Here is a 20,450-nt window from a genome sequence, read left to right as displayed (position 1 = left end):
TGGGCTGCTACTATGGCAAAGATTTTTGTGAACACTCTTGGCACTGCTGCTATGCCACATGGGAGGACCCACAATTGGTAATGCTGATGCCCTACCTGAAAATGGAGTAACTTGTGGTGGGCTGGGTGAATGTCCATGTGGAAGTAAGCGTCTTTCATGTTGAGAGCCATGAACCAGGCTCCTTCAGGTAGGTAGGGGATAATCAATGCCAGCATGACCCTACCTTATTTGGACTTTTTAATAAATGCATTGAGCACTCGAAGATCTAGACTGGAACGATGCCCTCCGCCCTTCTTTGAGATGAGAAAGTATGGTGAGTAGAAGCCTTGTCCCCTGTAGTGAAGTGTGTCAGGCTCTGTTGCCCCCTTGAGGAGCAGAGCATACACCTCTTGTTGGAGGATCAGTTGATGGGATAGGTCCTCAAGGAGGAGGCCGGGGGGGGGGGGGCGGGGCAGGGCAGTGGTCCAGCAGGAAAGAGAGGAACTCTGTGGTGTATCCATGGTGGATGATCTCCAGTACCCAACTGTCCATGGTAATCTTGCCCCAATTGTGGGTGAAAATGGCAAGATGCTCCCAAAGATGACATGGGGCGCTGCCAGGGACGGACGACACATGGAGGGGAGGCACATGGAGATGCCCAGCAGCAATGAGGCTGCTCTCCCCCTGGCAGTGGCACTCTCCCTGTGTCCCTGCAGCCTGGGGGAGGGAGGAAGTCTTATAGTTAAGACTAAGATTTAGTCATGGGTATTTTTAGTAAAAGTCATGGTCAGGTCACGGGCAGTTAACAAAAATTCATGGTCCATGACCTGTCCATGACTTGTACTATATGCCCCTGACTAAATCTTGGGTGCTCTGGGGCAGGGGGTGGACTGGGGACACCACAGGTGCAGGGGTGGGGGTGGTGGCGTGACCCAGGACTGCCACTGCTGCTGGAGGAGGGGCAGTGCGGGGCGGCCCGAGAATGCCCCGGCAGCGGCGGGTGCGGCTGGCCCAAGGCTGCTGCTGAAGTCCCGGAGGTTCTGGAAAGTCACAGAATCTGTGACTTCCGTGACCTCCATGACAGACTTGCAGGCTTAATTATAGTTTGGAAAGATGAGTGGGATACTCTCTGCTGGTCAAAGAGCTGTTACTCTGCGATCTATTCTGGTGATTGTGTGACTCAATGTCTACCCTTGCATCATAATTTTCCATTACATGGAGGATACAATAGCAGGGAGGGATGAATGAAACAGATAAATATATGAGTGCTCCTGAAATCTCTAATTATTCTTTACAAAGGAACAGAGAAATCCAGACAGAATGTGCCTATGTGAATGTACTGCTCCCTAAATGTGGCCCCATAAAGCATTAATGACATGTGTCATTTTAATCCATTGATGCATCCAGAAGCAGGTCAGACTGGAGCCTGAAGAAAACAGCCCTTGCCTTGTTTTCATGAGCTGCCTGGATTCTCTTTACTTTTTATTATTGCAAGACTGCCTAGGATCTCTAGTAATAGACGAGGACCCCACTGTAATAGGCTCTGTCCAAACAGAATGGAAAGATGGATTCTGCCCCAAAGAGTTTACAATCGATCCATCTCCTGTTTTATACGTAGAGATAGAGTGGGGAGTATTAGGAACCAATGAGACAACATTAGTCGTCATGAGAGGCAATGGTTTCAGCACACCAGTGGCCTAACCTAACTTTTACAATTGTAGCAGCTAATGCTCTCTTGCTTCCTTTGACACAAATGGGAAACTAATGCAATGTTCCCTGTAAGCATGAGCCGGTTGGAATGGCGCTGTATCAGTGAAAGAGACTCCTTTAATAAGGGGATGTCTATAGTGATAGAACGTTTTGCCTTTTTTTCTACAGTGTCATCAAAGATAAGAACTTTTCTAAGGACAAAACACCCCTTGAGACAACATTTTGAGCAAGGGGTGTCCATAAATCCTCTACCAAGGCCTTGAAAGGCTATTAGTCAAGACAACCCTTCTCCCCCCCCCCCCGTCATTAAAATGGACATTTGTAGAAACTTCTCACCTCTGTAACATCCCCTCAAAAACACTAGCACCCTTTTCTTGCTTTTTTGGTTGAAAATCCTTGGGGATCTCCTCAGGAAAGTAGCATGTGTTTGAGTAAGTTTCCACTTGATACTCCATTTGGAAGGCAAGAATAAAGTATAGGGGCTGGACTTTTCAAAGGGGGAAGTAAGGCCATGTCTCCACAGACAGCGGTGCAGTGTTGTAGCTGTACCAATGCAGCTGTGCCGGGGCAGCACGTCTGGGGAAGACAGTCTATGCTGATGGGAGACATGAACACTTATGTTGGTGTAACTTATGTTTCTTGGGGTGTGAATAAACCACCCCCCTAAGCTACATAGATTATGCCAACATAGGCTGTACTGTAGACATAGCCTAAAACACTCAAATCTCATTGGGATCTGGGCCTCCTAGCCAGGACTGAGACTTTTTTCAAAGCCAGCTTCGTGATCTGTACGTGCATTTTTCATTAATTGTAATGGAAGTTGTGTCTCTAAATTCCCTGGGATTTGAAAATCTCAGTGATGGCTCAGATTTGCAAAAGGACCTAAGGGGGCCCAAATCACAAAGGGCCTCTACAGTTCCTCCAAAGGGTAATCTTGTTCCCATTTACAAATATCCACGGGCCAGCAGATACTCTGTATTTGATCATCTGACCTTTATTTCAGCTCACGCTATCAATATCTGGGTGGTGTCAGGATGGAACATTTTATACCACAAAACTGTATGGACTGCGCAGGGACCTCATAAAAAATAAAGTGCCTCCATACACTTCTTATGGTAACAACAACCAGTATCAAGGTTTTAAGCTTTAGCTGCCTTTTGTTCAACCCTACCATTACCATTATTTTGTCCTATTTAGGGATAAACATTTCTAGTTATGAAACAATATATATATCATAAAATTTAGTAATCTGTGACTTTCATTTCCTGTTTGACATTTCATAGACTGCAGGATATTTGGAAGGCTCGTATTCTAATGGGAATGGAGTGTACTTATTAATAAAGTCAGGTTTTAATTATTTTTTTGTGTGTTATAAAACACAGGTCTCGTGTGCTTGCCAATTCTTATACCCAGAATGCTGTGTGCCTACCTCAGGGCTAAATAATATTCTTTAGAATACTTATGCTGTCTGGACTGTCAGCCAAATGGGATGCGCAGGAGACTAAATATATGTTCTGTTCTCTACACACTTTTCCCCCCCTCTAACCAGAAAGTGGATCCTCTAGCTACTCATTTTCTAAATGAATAGCACATGTTCACTGCTGTTTAAGGCATACAGTGCACAGGTGATCTAAGATGACACTAAGAGAAGGGTGTGGAGAAGACATTAGTGAATGGGAGATTTGTTACAAAAGGATAAAAAGGAAAAAGATGGGTTATGGTATGAAGGGGTTGGTGAGACCAATGTGTAAATTGAGAAGATTTGGAAGGGCAAGAAGGGGTGTGTGGGAAGCAGATGAGTTGAGAGGAGAGTGAGAAGCTATGAGGATGGATATGGGGAATAAGAAAGCATATAAGGGGAAGAGTAAGGAGCTCGGGATGGTGAGAGAAGGGGAGAAATAAGGGAAGGAGGTTTAAGAGGATAGAAAGAGAAGTGAGGGGGCTGGTGAGGGAGTGACAGAGTGGGGAAAAAGGAGGTGAGAGAGAGAGAGTGGGGCAGATGAAGACAGAGGAGAGGTGTTTATGGGGCTGAGGAAGGAAAAGAAACATTCTAGCCAGGATGACTGAGGGGAAGGCAAAGGTATTTGGGCAGTGGAGTATTAACTTTTAGCCTCTGGAGCTCAGAAGACATATGTAGAAGATTCAGTCTGGTAAGGGGGAAGTAATTCCCTGTGAAGGGGTGGCTGTGGCAATACTAAAGAAAAGGGAAGGCATGGTTTGGGCAATGATAAGGAGGGAGGTGCAGGTAGTAGAACTGAGAAAGCCACTTCATCCAGGGACTGGCTCTCATGAGCTCTTGTCAGCTAAGTGATTTTCTCCTTTGATTCCTGTGTATTAAGGGTTGTTGTTAGAGGGTGATTCCAGATGTCATCATTTCCACTTATATGTTGGTTTCAACCAGCTGTTTTGTCCTCCTGGTTCCCTCTCATTTGCAGAATTTAAGTCTAAAGTGCACAATTTTTTTCCCCAAATAATTTTGTCCCTGGTGGAATTTCTCCTAGATCTTACTCTAGTCAGTTTCCTCTGTGTGCCTCTGTGAGAGAGGAGAGAGCTTCTAACTTTTTAATGAACATTTGATAGACATTGGAGCAGTTAGAAATACAGGCAAAACGGTATAATTAAAGGGCTTGTTCAGGTCCCCTTCCTTCCACAGGCAAGAATGCTCCTGAAATGATGAATCCAAATTGTAAGCAACAAGTACCATGAGTGAGGCCCAGACTGGATGTCCTAAGAAACACCAGGAAAGGGAAGGCTGGGCAACCATAACAGAAAAAGCAGCACTCTGTAGTCATTTGGAAATCCTAACTCAGAAAGTTCGGTAGACTTTAGAATGCAGAAAAGCAGCTGGAGGCCGACTTGAGAAAGGCAGCAATTTGGGACTCTTATTAGACATCAGACATTATCTTAACTAGATTTGTCAGATATCAGTGAAAAACAAAGCGGTTCAAAAGTTCATATTTGATATCTGTGTTTTTGTGCAGTGGAACAACAAGAGACTTTCTCTGCAAGTGGGTAACTAAAAGCTGTAAATTCCCATTAATGCAGTAATAGATATGGACAATTAGGAGCTAGTTGTTAAAAGCCTAAAGTCAGGACCAGATTGTAAGCAGCAATGCCAAACATATGTTTTTGAAGATGAGTGGAAAAATGCTAGTGGACTGGTAATAGTGCAAAATGCTGTATTATTTGCAACATTGATAGTAAGTTTTTGTTTTGTATTAACATATTAGGAAAGTTAACATCACTAGTGTTCAAATTTTTAAAAAGTATTTGCATCAGAAGGTGGACATGAAAGCATCCCTTCTGTTTTCTGTGTCTACATGGTAATGACCCATGTCAACAATCCAGGGGAGGTTTTTAACTGTATATTTAACTTTTTTCCCCCTTTTTTTTCTTTTTTTTTAGTTGTTGGTTGACTTAAAGTCAAAGTGGAATGTTTTGGATCAATCACAATTTAAAATGTGAAATGCCCAAACAGGTTTAAATGTCAGCTATTGTATTTTTCAGTATTCCACTTGCACAGTAATTATCATTTAATTCCCATGCTGTGCTTCCCCCACCCCGTCATGTTTCCTCCTGGGTCCTTGTGCCTCCTATACAACAGGGAGTGCGAGCAGGGGGGCAGGGCAAGGGGTGGGGTGGGGGGAAGAAACAGTGGGCAGCGAAAGGGGGATGGGGCAGGGGGAAGAGAAGGGAATGGGGCAGGGGACAATGGGCAGAAGAAAGGGGAGGGGAAGGAAAGAGGATACATGAATGGGCAGGGGGAAAACAGGGACCTGGCATGTGACACCTCCTCGGCAGTAGCACGAGCAGGGAGGCGGCCACAGCAGCACCAGAGCAGCCATGTTGCCACAGCAGCTGGTGCCAGAGTGACCCCAGCCAGCAGCAGCTGGGGCTCCATCATTAAGCCGTCCCATCCCCCTCCCCAGCACCACCAGCCCAGGTATCCAGTCCAGGTTGGGGGAGAGAGCCAGTGAGCCATGGCTACAATGTGCACATGTGTGTGTGCAGGGGCACACCCATACTTTGCACCTCCCCACCTCAAAATATAGCAGTCAAACTACACCTATGGGTTTAGTTAGGTCAGAATTTTTCACCCCCGAGCCATGTAGCTGGGTCAACCTAGCTTTTAAAGTCCTAACCTTAGCATGACATTACTACAAGATTTTGTATTTTAATAAGAGTATCTCTGCTTGCTTTTTCTTTGTGAATAATGGCAATGCTGTAATGGCATTCTAAGCCCCATACATGGAAAAAATTAGCCCTGTTCTGTCTCTAACAGAATCGGTGTGACTTGCATTCTTTAAAAAGTAGTGGACCTGTAATACCTCTCAAGAGAGAAGCAACCTTTTTTGTGCAGCCACTTAACTGTAAATAGCAAGATAGGATTCTGGATACTTGTGAGTCTATTGCCATTTGTAAACCGCTTGATGGTGCTTTCTTCAGCACAGCCCTCTGAAAGAGTAATAGCCTTTTATTTATTGTTGAGCCATGTATTATTCTCCATACTGGAATAGAGTATACAATGTTAAGAGTTGAACGTTCTAATCTAGTAGTGGTAGCTTAGCCCTGCATAGTCATTTATATTGAAAATACATTGAAATGTCAACTGCATGGGGCACATACTGGCCTCACCAAACATAAGAAGCACTGACCTCAGTGACCCCTTGATATAAGTGGATAGCAGAGTTTTTTCCCCCCAACATGTGGTGATGCTGTTGAACTCACAGCACCGTTTTGACTTGCTGCAATGTACAATTCTATTAGTGAAATTAAAAGCAATGCCTGTGAGTTGGAAGACTTGTCACTGTCAACTTTGCCACTGGTTGTTAATGGAAACTTGAGCAAGTGACTTCACCTTTCTGGTTCCTTGGTTTCCCCATCTGAAAAATGGACATCATGAGGTTATTTATCTGCCTTTGTAAAATGTTGCAAGAATCTCAGATGAAAGGCATTATACCATCTATACAGTCAAAGCAGAGATAAGCCTAAACTATAAAATTCAGATCTGGTTCTAGATGTGAACTTTACCCAAGTTTGGAGGTATTCTGGATCCAGAATTTTGTTTCTGCACTTTATACTGATAAAGACAGCTCTGAAGTTAGTATCCGGATTAGAATTCTCACAAAGATCAGGATTATTTTAGATATCTGATTTTGGTTCACGCTCATCTTTAGCACTATATAGCAGAATCTCTATATAAAGCACTTTTTCATATGATTGTCTCTGATGCTATGATGTTCTATTAAATATCTGCAACTATGACTAACATGTTATAGAGATAAAGGATTGCACTGTGGTTTTAAAAAATGTAATTAGAATGGCATATCTTTAATCCTAGTCATGTGATCTTTATCAATCACGTGTTTTGTTTTTTTAACTGCCTTTCAGCAACCCAGTGTAAACATGGTGCAGTGTATGATACCTGTGGCCCTGGATGTGTCAAAACATGTGACAACTGGAATGAGATTGGTCCATGCAATAAGCCATGTGTTGCAGGTTGCCATTGTCCAGCAAACTTAGTTCATCACAAAGGAAGATGCATCAAGCCAGTCCTCTGTCCACAACGGTGACATTAGTTCTATATCTGAGGACTTTAATGTTGGTATCTTTCATACCTTTGAAGCTCACAGCCAATGAAGGACTGCACTGTTTGTATGCAGATTCTGCAAAGTACACACATACTCAATGTTTGTGTATATATGTGTGTGTATGTATATTTATGTGTCTATATATACACACACAGGCACATATATGCATTTATTTATATATACACACACAAACGTATATACATTTATTTATATATAATGTATACTGTGTGTGTGTAAATACACATCTGTACACCAAATATAAATACAACATATATATATATACACACACAGAGAAATATACATCATTTATGTAAACAATGGAAGGATGAATTATTTTATGTATATTTTTTGCTATAAAGTTTATGTATTATTTGTAGGATCCTAATCTGTAAGCCATTTGAGTCATTGTATAAATAAAACAGGTGTTTTTAATACAATATAGTGGCATGAAAACATTGGATGACTTTGCCATTACATAAAGTTGTAGTTTCCCAGGAAATTTTTCTCGGGCCAGAGCATTGCCAGACCGGATTATCTTCAACAGAGAACCTGGATTTACAGTTATACAGGAAACACGTTTCTTTGGAGATGGAGGATTTATCTAGGAATATTTCATGTTTATCTCAGAGCTGTCTAGTGATTGGTGACAGGGTTTAATGGTGCAGAGAAGCTAGGGATTGGATTTTATGCTTCATTGAATCACTGTATAAAATGACTTCCAAAACTGGATTGGCCAACTGCCAAGAAAGAGAGATTTGTTTTGGTAACAGAACCAAAGAATCAATGGCCAGATTCTCAAAAGTGTTCAACATGCAGCAGCTCCCATTGAAAAACTGACCTCTTATTATTTAATAAATTAAATATCCTATATGTGTTATATTTGGCATTAACTGGGAATGAACAGTAAAGAAACAGAAAAAAAAACTTTAGCCCCCTTGCCATGTTTTAAGCCATTGGTTTTGTTTCATACATTCTTAGAAATATTATTGGATTAACAAAATCTAAATATTGTGAAGTGAGATGCAATTTGATTTTGCTGCAGCTTGATACTTAAAATAATGTTGGCTCCCTTTCTTAGTAACTCATTTAATTGGTCAGCATGTTTAGAACCCAAAGGCAAATTCTCCCAAAGAACAATGTAGAAAATGTTAAATGATAAATACCAGCAGCTCACCAATTTCATCTATCTTCATTAACTTATAGATTTGTGAAGTTTGCTTGACTGCTGAAATCTTCCCAATGGAGATGCAGTGAGATGTGATTCCACCAGATATCATAATTTATGTTGTACGGCTCTCTCAAGCTGGGGAGCAGGGGGAGGGCAAGTTACATGTCTCTTGCCATAGAAACCTCCAGGAGGGTCTGATCAATGGGAACCTTCAGTAGGCATTTGAGGTGAACTTATAATGAAGTAACCTTTTTTCCCCTCAGCGCTACTTCACTATAATTGAAACTTCTCTAACTTGAATTGAAATTGCACTTCATACTGCCTGGGAAGAAAAATCAGGACTTTAATCTACTTCAACAGCAGCTTCACTGTGTCTGAATTCACTCTGAGTAAAAGGGCTTAACAGTTTCTAGTTATATATGGTTATGATGGTGTCATGGGTGAAGCTATTTGGTAAGCAGATCTAACACAGCATAATCATATGCAAAATGCTACATACACTAGTGTTAAAGAGAGCTGGGTCAATAAATCCAAAAGTTTTCCATGAATGTTTGTCTAAAATTTTTTAAATTTGACTTGGTCACTTCATGAGCACTCTGTGTTTGTTTTTTCTGTGAATATTCAAGTGATTAAGTTTTACAGGCAAAAAGGGTTTATGGAAAGCAAATTTCAAAGTCACACAAGCAAGTATTTTTGGAAACCAAACTGTAAATGTGCAAGTGCTCATCCAATCGGGACACAGAAACAATACTTATCTAACCAATCACACAATGTAGCAATGCTGCTGAAATTCAGAATGTTTGCAATCAGTCCATAGAGTAAAAACATGAAATGATATTTGTTAACAAATTCAAATATAAATTAAATCTGAGGAAATAGCAATCTGTTTGGGATATTCCACGGTGGGGGTGGGAGTGAGGCTAATCCATTGAACATGTTATTTGCCCTGCTCTAGTATTAAGTGGGTATTTTTTATTTTTACAAATCCATCAATAAAACTTACTTAAAAATGAACAAAGGTTAAGCACAACACACACAAACTGCTCATGGGAATACTGTGCATCTCCTGAGGATTTTTCATCAGGTTTTGTTCTGAATGATCACGATGAATGAAAGGTAAAGAGACATGTCCTCAGTTGCTATACGTCAGTATAGCTCCACCAGTAAATAAAGTTATGCCAGTTTACACCAGATGAAGCCTAGGTGTGGCCCAAAGTTTCTATGAAAAAACAAACGCTTAGGCTAGACTGCTTCAGTTTGGACCCTGACCTGTGTATCATCTCAGATACATCGTAGTTTAGCTTTGCTTTGTCATACCTTCCTAGTTATTACACTCTGGGGCTGTAGGGTACCAACGGTTCCTTTGCCGAGTACTCAAGGGAATGGTAGGGCTGTACTGTGCCCTGCTCATGGGGGGAAAGAGGCTGCTTCATCCTCCCCTGAGACCCATGCATGACTGGGCAGAGTATCACTGTTAAGGTTCTAGTCAGCAGAACTTCCACATGAACATCTGTAATGCCCTGCGCCCAGCTGAGGAATTCAGCATCAATCTCAGCTGAGAATGCAGAAGCTATTTGCCTTTCCCCTTCCTCCCAAAATATTATAGGGCTGCAGTCTTGACTTGCTTGAAGTCAATAGCACAACTCCCATTAATTTTACGGGAGCAAAAATTTCACCACAGATGCCTCCTTAATAGAGCTGCTCAGAGGTGCTGAATTCATTTGACTCCTGCCATCCTTCTGCTGTGAAATATTAATCCTGGTACACTAGAGCTGGAAACTTCTAGTATATGGTTATGGATGTTGTTTTTGTCATTTGCAAAGCAGATCCAGCTTTAATATGCCATGACGATAGCATATTTTTAGCCATTGGATCAGGAACAATGTACTGGTTGCTGTTTTGATATTCTTGGATAGAAATCATACTCCGATACCTGCACCAAGTTTGTGCATTAAAACCTTGATATTGCTTATGCCTATTTGTTAGTGTGCCTTGGTGCAAATTCAAAGGCTGCTGCCTGTTTCAAGAGAGCACAGGTTCTAATGAAACAATGGTCTAAAAGAAAAGTCCATGGAGAGGCACTGTAGTCCAATGGGTGGAATAGAGGACTGGGAGTCAAGAGACCAGAGTTGTATTTTTCGCTCTGCTACTGACTTGTCATGTGACCATTAGCAAGTCATTTAATTTCTGTGCCTCTGTTTCCATCTCAAGAAAATGGAATTGATATTTACCCATCTTTGTAAAGTGCTTTGAGGTCAATTGATTAAAAACATAAATATAATATAAATGGTATATTGGTTCTCATTGGTAGAATGCAGAGTGTTATTTACCAGTGTAAGAAGATCTGCTTTGGGTTCAAGCAATCCCAAATTTTTGCCATTGCCTTTGTTCCAAAGGGTCTCAATTTATTGACAAAATACATTAGTATAATTGTATTTTCTTTCTGCTCTTTTTTGATCTAATCGGTATCATTGCTGGGAGTTGTGAACCATGGAGAGGTAATACTATTCAAAATGAATAATTTGGGTGTATCACAAACCTCTGTAGATGTTTCAGTATTTCCGGCAAGGTCTTTCACACGGAAAAAAAGTTGTGAATCTGCTAAAAGTGAAAAGATGGTAATGAAAGGGTTCCTAATATCCTACCCATAGGTAGCTATTTTCTTGCAGGAGATGAGACATTTCCAGCAGCGACCCTAGAAGATATAACTTGCTTCTCTGGTGCAGGAGAGGTACAAACAACTGGAGAGCTCCAGCTGGCCTCTCACAACACTTTAGTGTTACTAAAATGGACTTTGGGTGTCTGGTTAGAAATCTTCTATTTGCCCTTCTTCAAAGTACACTAGGGGTCCATTGCAATGACAGAGTAACGTGCCATAAATATGCAGAGCCAGAAGAGTAGAAGGATCAGATTTAAGCAGCAGAATTTGGCGATGCAGTGGTAAGATGGTCAAACCTTGGAAGCTCCTTTCAGCCTTGTTAGCCTCAGACGACTCTTACCTAAGAACGTATTTTTGACAAAGTCTCTACATTTGGGAGATGTGTTCTTTACAGAAACACAGAGAGTTAGGATGCATTTCTCCTGTGTTCCCTGATTCCACTGCTTCAGGAAGCCTTGTGTTGAGAGAAGAATGCTTCAGAGGGTATGCAAGGTAAGCCCATGCTGGAGCCCTGGCTCAAGGCTGACCCCTCTTATGGCTACATTGCAACTGACCCAGGGTCCCAGGACCCTGCAAGGTCCAAGCTTGAGTCAAGCTGGGAGCCAGGGTTCAAGCCCTATTGCTTTGCAGTGTAGCTGCAGCCCTGCTTGACTCAGGTCCTGGGAGTCATCCAGAGGTATTGTTAGCCAATGGCCAAGGATGTTTGGTGAGGTGCCAGCTATGCCCGTTTTATACCATCCGTGACTTTAACCCTAGGATGCACTGTCCCTTTGCGGCGGGCAGCCCGGGCTAGGCTGACGGATGCCCCAAGGTCCTAAACACCCGTGACTTTAACTGCTAGAGCTCAGAGCTCCTTCGCAGTGGGCAGTCAACACTGACTGACAGGTGCCCCAATGGCAGCATTAAGAGCCTCTCCACACCCGTGACTTTAACTGCTAGAGCTCAGAGCTCCTTTGCAGTGGACAGTCAGGATTGACTGACAGGCGCCCCAAGAGTTTGCCCCGTGGAGGCGGCACAACTCAACGCTAGGCTCTTAGTACTCTCACCAAATGGCCAGGCTTTATAGCCAAAACGGCTGAGGTTCTTTAATTGTGTTGGCTGCTTTACAGTAAACCAGAGAAACAAGTCAGGCTTATGCACAAATGGTTACCAAAATTTATTAAACTAGATTCTAATCATGTGGTTACAAAATTGCTAGTGCCTACTTATTTAAATGTAGAGATGTTACACACACAAACAAGTTACAAAACTGAAGCCACAATCCCAAAGAAAGAAAACAAAGTATAGAGCTCTATTTCAAAATATGTGTACACTAAAGATAGGAGATCAGATGTGGGTGCTTCTTACCCTCCTTGCATCTCTCGATTCCAGCGGTGCCAAGCCAGGATCGGTCACTCAATTCTGCGGAAAGACGAATAAGGGACAAGGCTTAGGGACCCTCTTAGCTGCAGAAGCCTTGGGAGGCTGTCACTTATCTGACCAGCAGATAGATAGTGAAAAGCACTCAAAAATCATGGTGCTGTAGGTCCCATACTTTTACCTCTGTACTCCTTTATTCTCTTTCTCCTTTCTTATGCCAAATTGGGGCTGGTCTGTCTGGGTGACGCCAGCTCTCGCAAGAGTAGTTTACACTTGCAAGGGAGAGAAACAATAAGTTTCGACTACTGGACATTCCTTTTATTAGGGTAAATATTTTCCCACCTAGGATGTTGGGGTGTGTGCATCACGCTATTTAGTAGGGGCTAAGAGCCATGTCTGTCACAGCTTCTCTGTCTGCTGTGAGCCTAATCGTTGTATATGTTCCCAGAGGCACATTGTAGCAGCACACCTGTGCTTCTCACAGCTTCAAAGGCTGTGCTGGAATTGATAAGTGCCCTGTTGTTTTGGCTCCCTTGTGTTCCCAGCAATGCTGGTCTGAGAGGGGGGGGGGCTGTCTGTCTGGCTACAGGTATCCCACAATTCCATGTGACAACTTCCTTAGTCCTGTCTATCCCAACAATCCACTCTATTGAAAATGGAAGCACACACACCTTGCCCCACCCCTTGGTGAATGATAGCAACTCAGGTCAGCGTTAACCCATTGTGTTCTGATCACCCATCTGCAAGCATGCTATCAGAGAGCCTCCTGGGTTTGCAATGGAGAGCAAACCCATCTAGCCTTTTGCAAAGCAAACTGCTTCCTGGTAATGTGCAGGGTGAGCAGTAAAGATTTCCCACAGAGCTCCTCATTCCTAGGGCTAGAGCGGTCACATTTCGGGGGGAAGGGAGGTGCTAGGGACTGGGATATGGTTACTTTGACATGGGTCTGCACACTGCAGTGTGGATGCCTAGCCCAGAGCATGGGTCAGAAAAGTCTTAACCTACGGATAAAAAGACAATGTAGATGCTCAAGCCCAGGGTTCCCTAATATGGCTCAGATGATTTGAGTCCCACTAACTCTGGGCTTACATTGCAGTGTAGACATACTCAGAGAGACATTTTCCTGTGTAATTTTTTTTCCTGGAAAAAGGCATACACCTGTATGGACACTACACAATGCTTTTGTTCTCATCTTCCTGTCCCTAGCCAATGAAGATAGTTGTACATATTAGGAATTTTTAGTGCCTTTGTCACTGTGGTATTTGAGCTCCAAATACCATATTTAAGAATTGCATAGAATTATCCGCAGTAGATTGTAAAATCCAGACCATACCTGGATGCCTGAAATAGCCTTGACTCTGTGTTCAGAAGATGGTGCAATAACATAAGGCAATGAGAGAAGCAGCAGCGCAAACTGAAGCAAGGGTCAGAGAAGAGTGGGGAAAAAAGAACCTAGTCATTGTAATCGGAGAATTTTCCTCATCATAGTTACACTGTCATTCTTAGAGAATGCGTTCAATTCAGATCTGAACATGTGATTTCCTCCTCCATAAATGGTACGTGACATACTTACGTTCTGCTGTGAGCTGGGATTGTGACCAAAATAGGAACAAGAGATCTGAAGTTAGGAAAAGGGTTTTATTTCCTGGGTCAGGATTAGGCATATGCCTGCAGAAGTCAAAGAGGGCTGCCTGGTGCTCCCGCTATATAACAAGCATGTTTTGGTTCTCTATGGGATATATATTTCAATGATCACAAAACAATCCCCAGTTGTTCCATTATAATTACAATAAGAGCTCACAAGTTTTTCAGCAATGCAGATCTTACTTTGCAGCTGTTAATTTGTACATAAAGCTGCATTTTAAAAATTGTAAGAGATTTTAAGTGTGGAATTATGAATCTGAGTAGTCATTCATTTGTTTTCAAAAATTTTGTTATGATTTATGCAGATCCCTGTGAAGGGGATCGGTGGCTTTCAGGGAGAGCAGAATATTTTATGGATTTGTACTATTTACTATGCCCCCATTTGATTCCTAACACCATACGATATCATTCCAGCAGCATCAGTATAATTCCTTTTTTGCGCGTCCAAGTGAAATTATCGGAATATAAGAATTGCCAGACCTGACAAGCCAATGCTCTATAGACTCCAGTGATAGATAGTACCATATTTCAGAAAAAGGTGTGTGAAACCTTTTAGGACACCCTAACTCCAGGTAAGTAGCTGGACCCAATCCTACAAAGCACATTTAAGGATGCACAATTTTGAGCATATAAATAATCCCATTGATCATAGAATCATAGAATATCAGGGTTGGAAAGGACCTCAGGAGGTCATTTAGTCCAACCCCCTGCTCAAAGCAGGACCAGTCCCCAACTAAATCATCCCAGCCAGGGCTTTGTCAAGCCTGACCTTAAAAACTTCAAAGGAAGGAGATGCCAATCTGGATCAGGGCCAGAGTGTTCAGTTCCTGGCAGGCTCGAGTCCTAAACTCTTGGGCTCAATAATACCATGATAGCTTGGTATCTCATTATTATTTCTATAATCAGGGCTTTTATAGGTGCATGCCACTGAAACCTGCTAGAGTATTCCAGCTCTGCAGATGTTTTCTAGCATTAGTTGGCATTACAGTTGTAAAGGGTTGGAGAGATTGCATCTGATGATTTTGTGCTTGAAGGTTTTGGACTGCCTAATTTCCAGCTTTATTTTCATACTTTTTGCTGATGAAAAGTAAAAATGTAGTGGGCCTAATTCTGCTGTTGCATGGGTGTAAATCAGGAATAACTTCACTGAAGTCACTGTAATTACACCAGCGTAAGACTGGTTTGAGTTGAGAATAACACTACCATGGCTCTAGTGGAGGACTATCCCAGTCTTTGTAGTAGTGCAAGTGATCCACGCTACTGACCTGACTGCTAAAAAACCAATTGTCTTTCAAGAAATCACTTGGCTTATTAAGGATAACTGGCTTTGGCTTCTTGCCAAGCCTGAATCTCTGGTACTATTCCAGTGGAATAAAAATATCTCAACTCAGCGTATAGTTTGTTACCATCATTCTTGTTGTGGCTGAATTCCTCTGTGTGAGCGAAAGAAAGAGCAAATATTTTGAAAGCAATTTGCTATATTTAACTTATTTTCATGAAGGTGAAATGGGTCTTCAATTAATATAATAAGGAAGAAATAAGTGATATGTGTAACTTTAAGAAGGAAAGAGGATTTTTGAAACAGGAAATTAATTGTTTTAATTTAGTTCCAGTATTAGTCATCTTCATGGGCCTGATCCAATGCCCATGGAAGCCAATGGAAATACTCCCAGTGACGTCAATGAATGCTGGCCCGGGCCCTAAATGGATGTGTAGTAGTGCAGAGGCAAAAAAGGTGAAGCAAAAGAATGGGTGTGGAAGAAAAACTGTCTCCTCATATGAAGGGTTTTGGCTGCAGGTTAAGCTCTCAAGGGGACTTAGGCACCTAAATACATTTGAGAGTCTGAGCCTAAGTGTATATAGGAATCTGAACTCCACCAAATTGAACTTTGGTCCTGATTCTCCTTGCACTTACACAGATATAAATGAGGAGTCACTCCACAAGAGTCCATGGAATTACACTGGTTTCAAATCTGGAGACTGAAGGTCTTTGTGTCTCCCTGTTGGTTTAGAGTAGCTGTTTATTACCCTGAGAAGGTTAACAGAAAGAGAAAATGGAGGGATAATTACACTGTGTAGCATACATCTTAGATGTCTGGAGCCACTAATGTATATATTGGTTACTTGAGATATTTTACATGCAGTTTAAGGTTAATGCCCAATAATGTCAAAGAACATTTTTCTGGGATGTTTACAATTGCATGTTTAAAGTCGCTTATTTTTCTTTTGCTAGAATTTTAGTGGTATCTCCTGAGGTTCATATAAAATGTATTTAAAATTCTACTAAATCTCCTTCTACAGGTTGTCAGAATTTATATCTCTGTTGAATTCTAAGTGATTATGTAGATTAATGTACTGGATATGTTACTGTACAGTTTTCAAATGTAATTTGACATTAGGTATAAGGCTTGTTTGTAAGTGTCTACGCAGTTTTGGCAGAATATTGTAAAATATGATTTTGTAAGAATAGGATTATGAGAGCATGTTTGCAAAAACATTATTTATTCCCTTATAAATGTCATATTTATTATCTTTACACTGATAAAAATTGTTGCTTGATTATTTCCTACTCACCACCTACAACAGTTTTTCCTATTTGTCTCCATAAAGGCCCTGATTCAGCAAAAACAACAACCCCCAAGCAACAAATGATACTATTTTCCATCAAGGATTTATGAGAAATTCTAATAGATCTGTGATGAGGTTTATGTATCCATCTCCTGTGAGAGGAGGAGACAGCGTGATCCATTGGTTCGAACACTGGACTGGGAGTTGGGAGGTCAGGGTCCTATTCACAGCTGTTATTGGCCTGCTTGGGTCAAGTCACTCTACCCTTCAGTGCCTCCATTTCCCTAACTGCAAAATGGGGAATAATTATACTGTTGTAATTATACTGTTTGAGATCTAAGAATGAAAAGTCTTATATGGACATGATCTGAAGCTCATTGAAGTCAATGAAAAGATTGCTATTGACTTGGGTTTTGGATTAGGGCTTGTAATTGCTATGTATTCTTTAAAAAGAAGGGAAAATACCTGCCCTATCGCAAAGGGAGTGTAGGAGTCACAAGTCGTGAAGGCCAGAGCTGACAGTTGAGCCCCATTAGGGAAGCAGGCCTTTGAAAGGAAATGTTATGAAAGGAACAGAGTCCACCTGCACTAGGAGGGACTTTACCTACAGGGTTTAAGGCTGGATGACATAGAAGGTAAGAGACTCACCGCTTCAAACTCATGTGCCTGTTGGTATAGCATGTGCTATAGAATTAGGGACATTTGTTATTAGATAAAACCTCCAGTGAGCTTGGAATCATTGTGTCATGCCTGGGAGTGTTAACCCCAGTGTTGGATGAGCCCCAGTGCCATGTTGGGGCTGCTCCAATATCCTATGAAATATTGTGTATGTTATAGGAAAGCTTGGATTGTATTACCTTGTCTTATTTTCCCCTTTATCTGCTATTGTATCTAAAAACCTCGATTTAAAAAAATGTTAAGGCTTCAAAATAAGGCACATATCGTGCACATTGTAGGGAGAATGGTCACTTTGGATGAGCTATTACCAGCAGGATAGTGAGTTTGTGTGTGTGGTTTTTGGGAGGGGGGTGAGGGGGTGAGAGAACCTGGATTTGTGCAGGAAATGGCCCAACTTGATTATCTTGCACATTGTGTAAAGAGTTGTCACTTTGGATGGGCTATCACCAGCAGGAGAGTGAATTTGTGTGGGGGGGTGGAGGGTGAGAAAACCTGGATTTGTGCTGGAAATGGCCCAACCTGATGATCACTTTAGATAAGCTATTACCAGCAGGACAGTGGGGTGGGAGGAGGTATTGTTTCATATTCTCTGTGTATATATAAAGTCTGCTGCAGTTTCCACGGTATGCATCCGATGAAGTGAGCTGTAGCTCACGAAAGCTCATGCTCAAATAAATTGGTTAGTCTCTAAGGTGCCACAAGTACTCCTTTTCTTTTTGCGGATACAGACTAACACGGCTGTTACTCTGAAACCTTTAATTGCACAATCACTTTCTTCCCCCTTGTCCCCTCCCGAATCCCTGCCTCATTCAGCAAATGAGGAGTTAATCAATATTCCTTTTTATCCGTATTCACTGTGTGTGGTCCCTGCCCTGAATACAGATTAATTTCCCCCTGGGTGTTTATGTGGTGCTCTCAACATAGTACCTGATGGCTTCACAAACAGTAATAAATTCATCTTCACAACACTCTTTTGTTGTAATATTATTTCCATTTTACAGCTGGGGACCTAAGGCATGGTGAGATTAAGGCCAAAATTGTCAGGAGTGTCTGATTTTGGGGGCCCAGTTTGACACATCTTGGGCCTAACTTTTCAGAGTATTTACACTTTTTTCGCTCATTATCTATTCAAAGCACAGTTGCAATCAATTTCAGTAGCAGCTGTGAGTGCTCAGTGCTTATGAAATCAGACCTCAGGTGTCTCACGATAGGATTCCAGAAAATGAGGAATACCCAACTGAGGGCCACCTGTGAACATTTTGATTTAAATGACTTGCCCAACATCACACAGGGATTCTGTGGGCAGAAGCAGGGATAGAATCCAGGACCACATTCAACTGCCTTAGCCATGAGACTCTCCTTTCTCTTCAAGCAAGCCGCTGCCTCATTCATGACACACCTTCCAACTTCTGCATGAATGAGGCAGGGTTCTACAGACACCAGTTTCCTCTATTACACAACCCTCATTCATCTTCAGAGCAGATGCATTCAGAGCACACAATTCATGATGAGTTTTGGAAACTGGGAGGCAAGAAGGAGCAACTCACCGGCAAAGCCAATGTGGGCAGGGGAGGAGACAGGTGATCCAGAAGTGGCAACTGGGCTCCCTGCTGACTTCTAGTCCCTGCTGTTCACCAGGCTCCAACTCTGCTGCCTGGTTCAGTTTACCAGATCCCATGCTGAACCTGGCTTAATGGTTCCAGTTCTAGTCCCACTCAACCCAGACCCATTTCCTCTATCTGGGAAGAGCCTGGTGGAGGTAAGCTGGAGAGCTCCACAGGGAGCAGGTTAGCCTCCTGGAGGATGTCTAGAGATAAGGCCTGAAAGAAACAGAGTGGTTCTTGGGAGAAGCTGCCAGAGTCCTTGGAGAGGGGAGGCAGTTGGGTAACCTGCTATGAAGAATGACCTCCAGGGAAAAGCCCTGTGAGGCAGCGTTCAGTCAATGGAGCAAAGAAAGAACTCTGCAGTGCCCAGGAGTAGGGGTGAAGAACAGGGACCTTTAATGCAGCTCGAGAGGGGTGGACAGAATGTTTGGATGTTTATCTGGACTCTGTTAGCCTGGAAGAGTTCACAGGACTGGAAGGAGGTGACCTGGCTGGAGGGTATAGCCAAAATAGGCCATCACAGGGCCAAAGAAGATGTCAACAGGAAGTGCTAGATATAAAGACCCCTGCAATGCCACACCCTGACACCAAGGTATGCTATGGCGGTGAGTGGAACCTCTTAGATAGGGCAAATCATTTGCCTTTTTAAAAGGGCATCTGTTTGTCTTTATGGTGCTTTCCTTGTCATCAGTGTGTGCTGTCTATATTGAGTAAAAAGATTTGCCTTTTAACTGTTCTTTATGTGTATTTATTCTTGAAATAATTAGGTCACTCAGACGAATAAATATGTATAATTGGTTTTATTTTTAAAATAAATAAAATAAATTGAAGCACCTACAATTCCTAGTCAATAGAGTATGTAACTACTCATTATTTTTTGACAATAAGCCAGGCCAGCAGGGTTGTAGGAAAGATTTTATTTAGCATGCTGAGAGGCAAGTCTTCTGTGCTTAGACTTTAGAATCTGTATGCTAGCAGCTTGGCCCCAGCTTCTATTCCTGAACCCTGGTGTCACACCAAATTAGGTCCCTCCTGAAAGCTGGCCCACGTTCCCCAGTTCTTTTAGTCATAGTGCATTCAGAAATGATGGGCTTGGTTTTCAGAAGTACTGATATTTATCTCTTGTCTTCTGCTACAGCACATGGAATTGTGTAGCATTGCTTCCTTCTGTCAATGCACCACGTCTATCCATTCCCATTCACTTAGTTGTCTTTCTTTTTCTGTCTTTCTTTTATTTAAACGAATAATACCAAAAGAGGATTGTATAAATATATTACACTTTCAAGATGTGCAAGTAATGTATTGGATAGTATGAAGGAGATTTTAAATTACTTTATTTTAAATTAATAAAACACATGGTATAGAATGTGAACATTATGGTAACTTGGATTTTTAATCATTATTTGTTACTTTCCATTACTGTTTAGTATATACAAGTGCCATCTCGCATACACTTCTGAAATGGCAAACGAAGGTCTCTGAACTCAATG

At 42.0% G+C, this 20,450-nt stretch overlaps 1 protein-coding gene across 3 annotated transcripts in view; it reads left to right on the top strand.

The window, feature by feature from the left end:
* Window positions 1-20,450, top strand: part of BMPER (BMP binding endothelial regulator) — a 267,662-nt gene that overhangs the window by 180,792 nt on the left and 66,420 nt on the right. For 2 of the 3 annotated variants that reach the window (XM_075125625.1, XM_048839067.2), the window contains one exon: window positions 7,081-8,996. The exons of the other annotated variant lie outside the window; for it this stretch is intronic. In XM_075125625.1, coding sequence (XP_074981726.1) covers window positions 7,081-7,262 — 182 coding nt within the window. In that variant the 3' untranslated portion in view covers window positions 7,263-8,996. Of the gene's footprint in view, window positions 1-7,080; window positions 8,997-20,450 lie in introns of those variants that run through there. 3 annotated transcript variants of the gene reach the window in all.

The sequence above is a fragment of the Caretta caretta genome, chromosome 2 (assembly GCF_965140235.1).
Source record: "Caretta caretta isolate rCarCar2 chromosome 2, rCarCar1.hap1, whole genome shotgun sequence".
Classification (NCBI taxonomy): domain Eukaryota; kingdom Metazoa; phylum Chordata; order Testudines; family Cheloniidae; genus Caretta; species Caretta caretta.
Note: the sequence above shows the minus strand (reverse complement) of the source record. Positions and strands in the feature narration are given on the sequence as shown.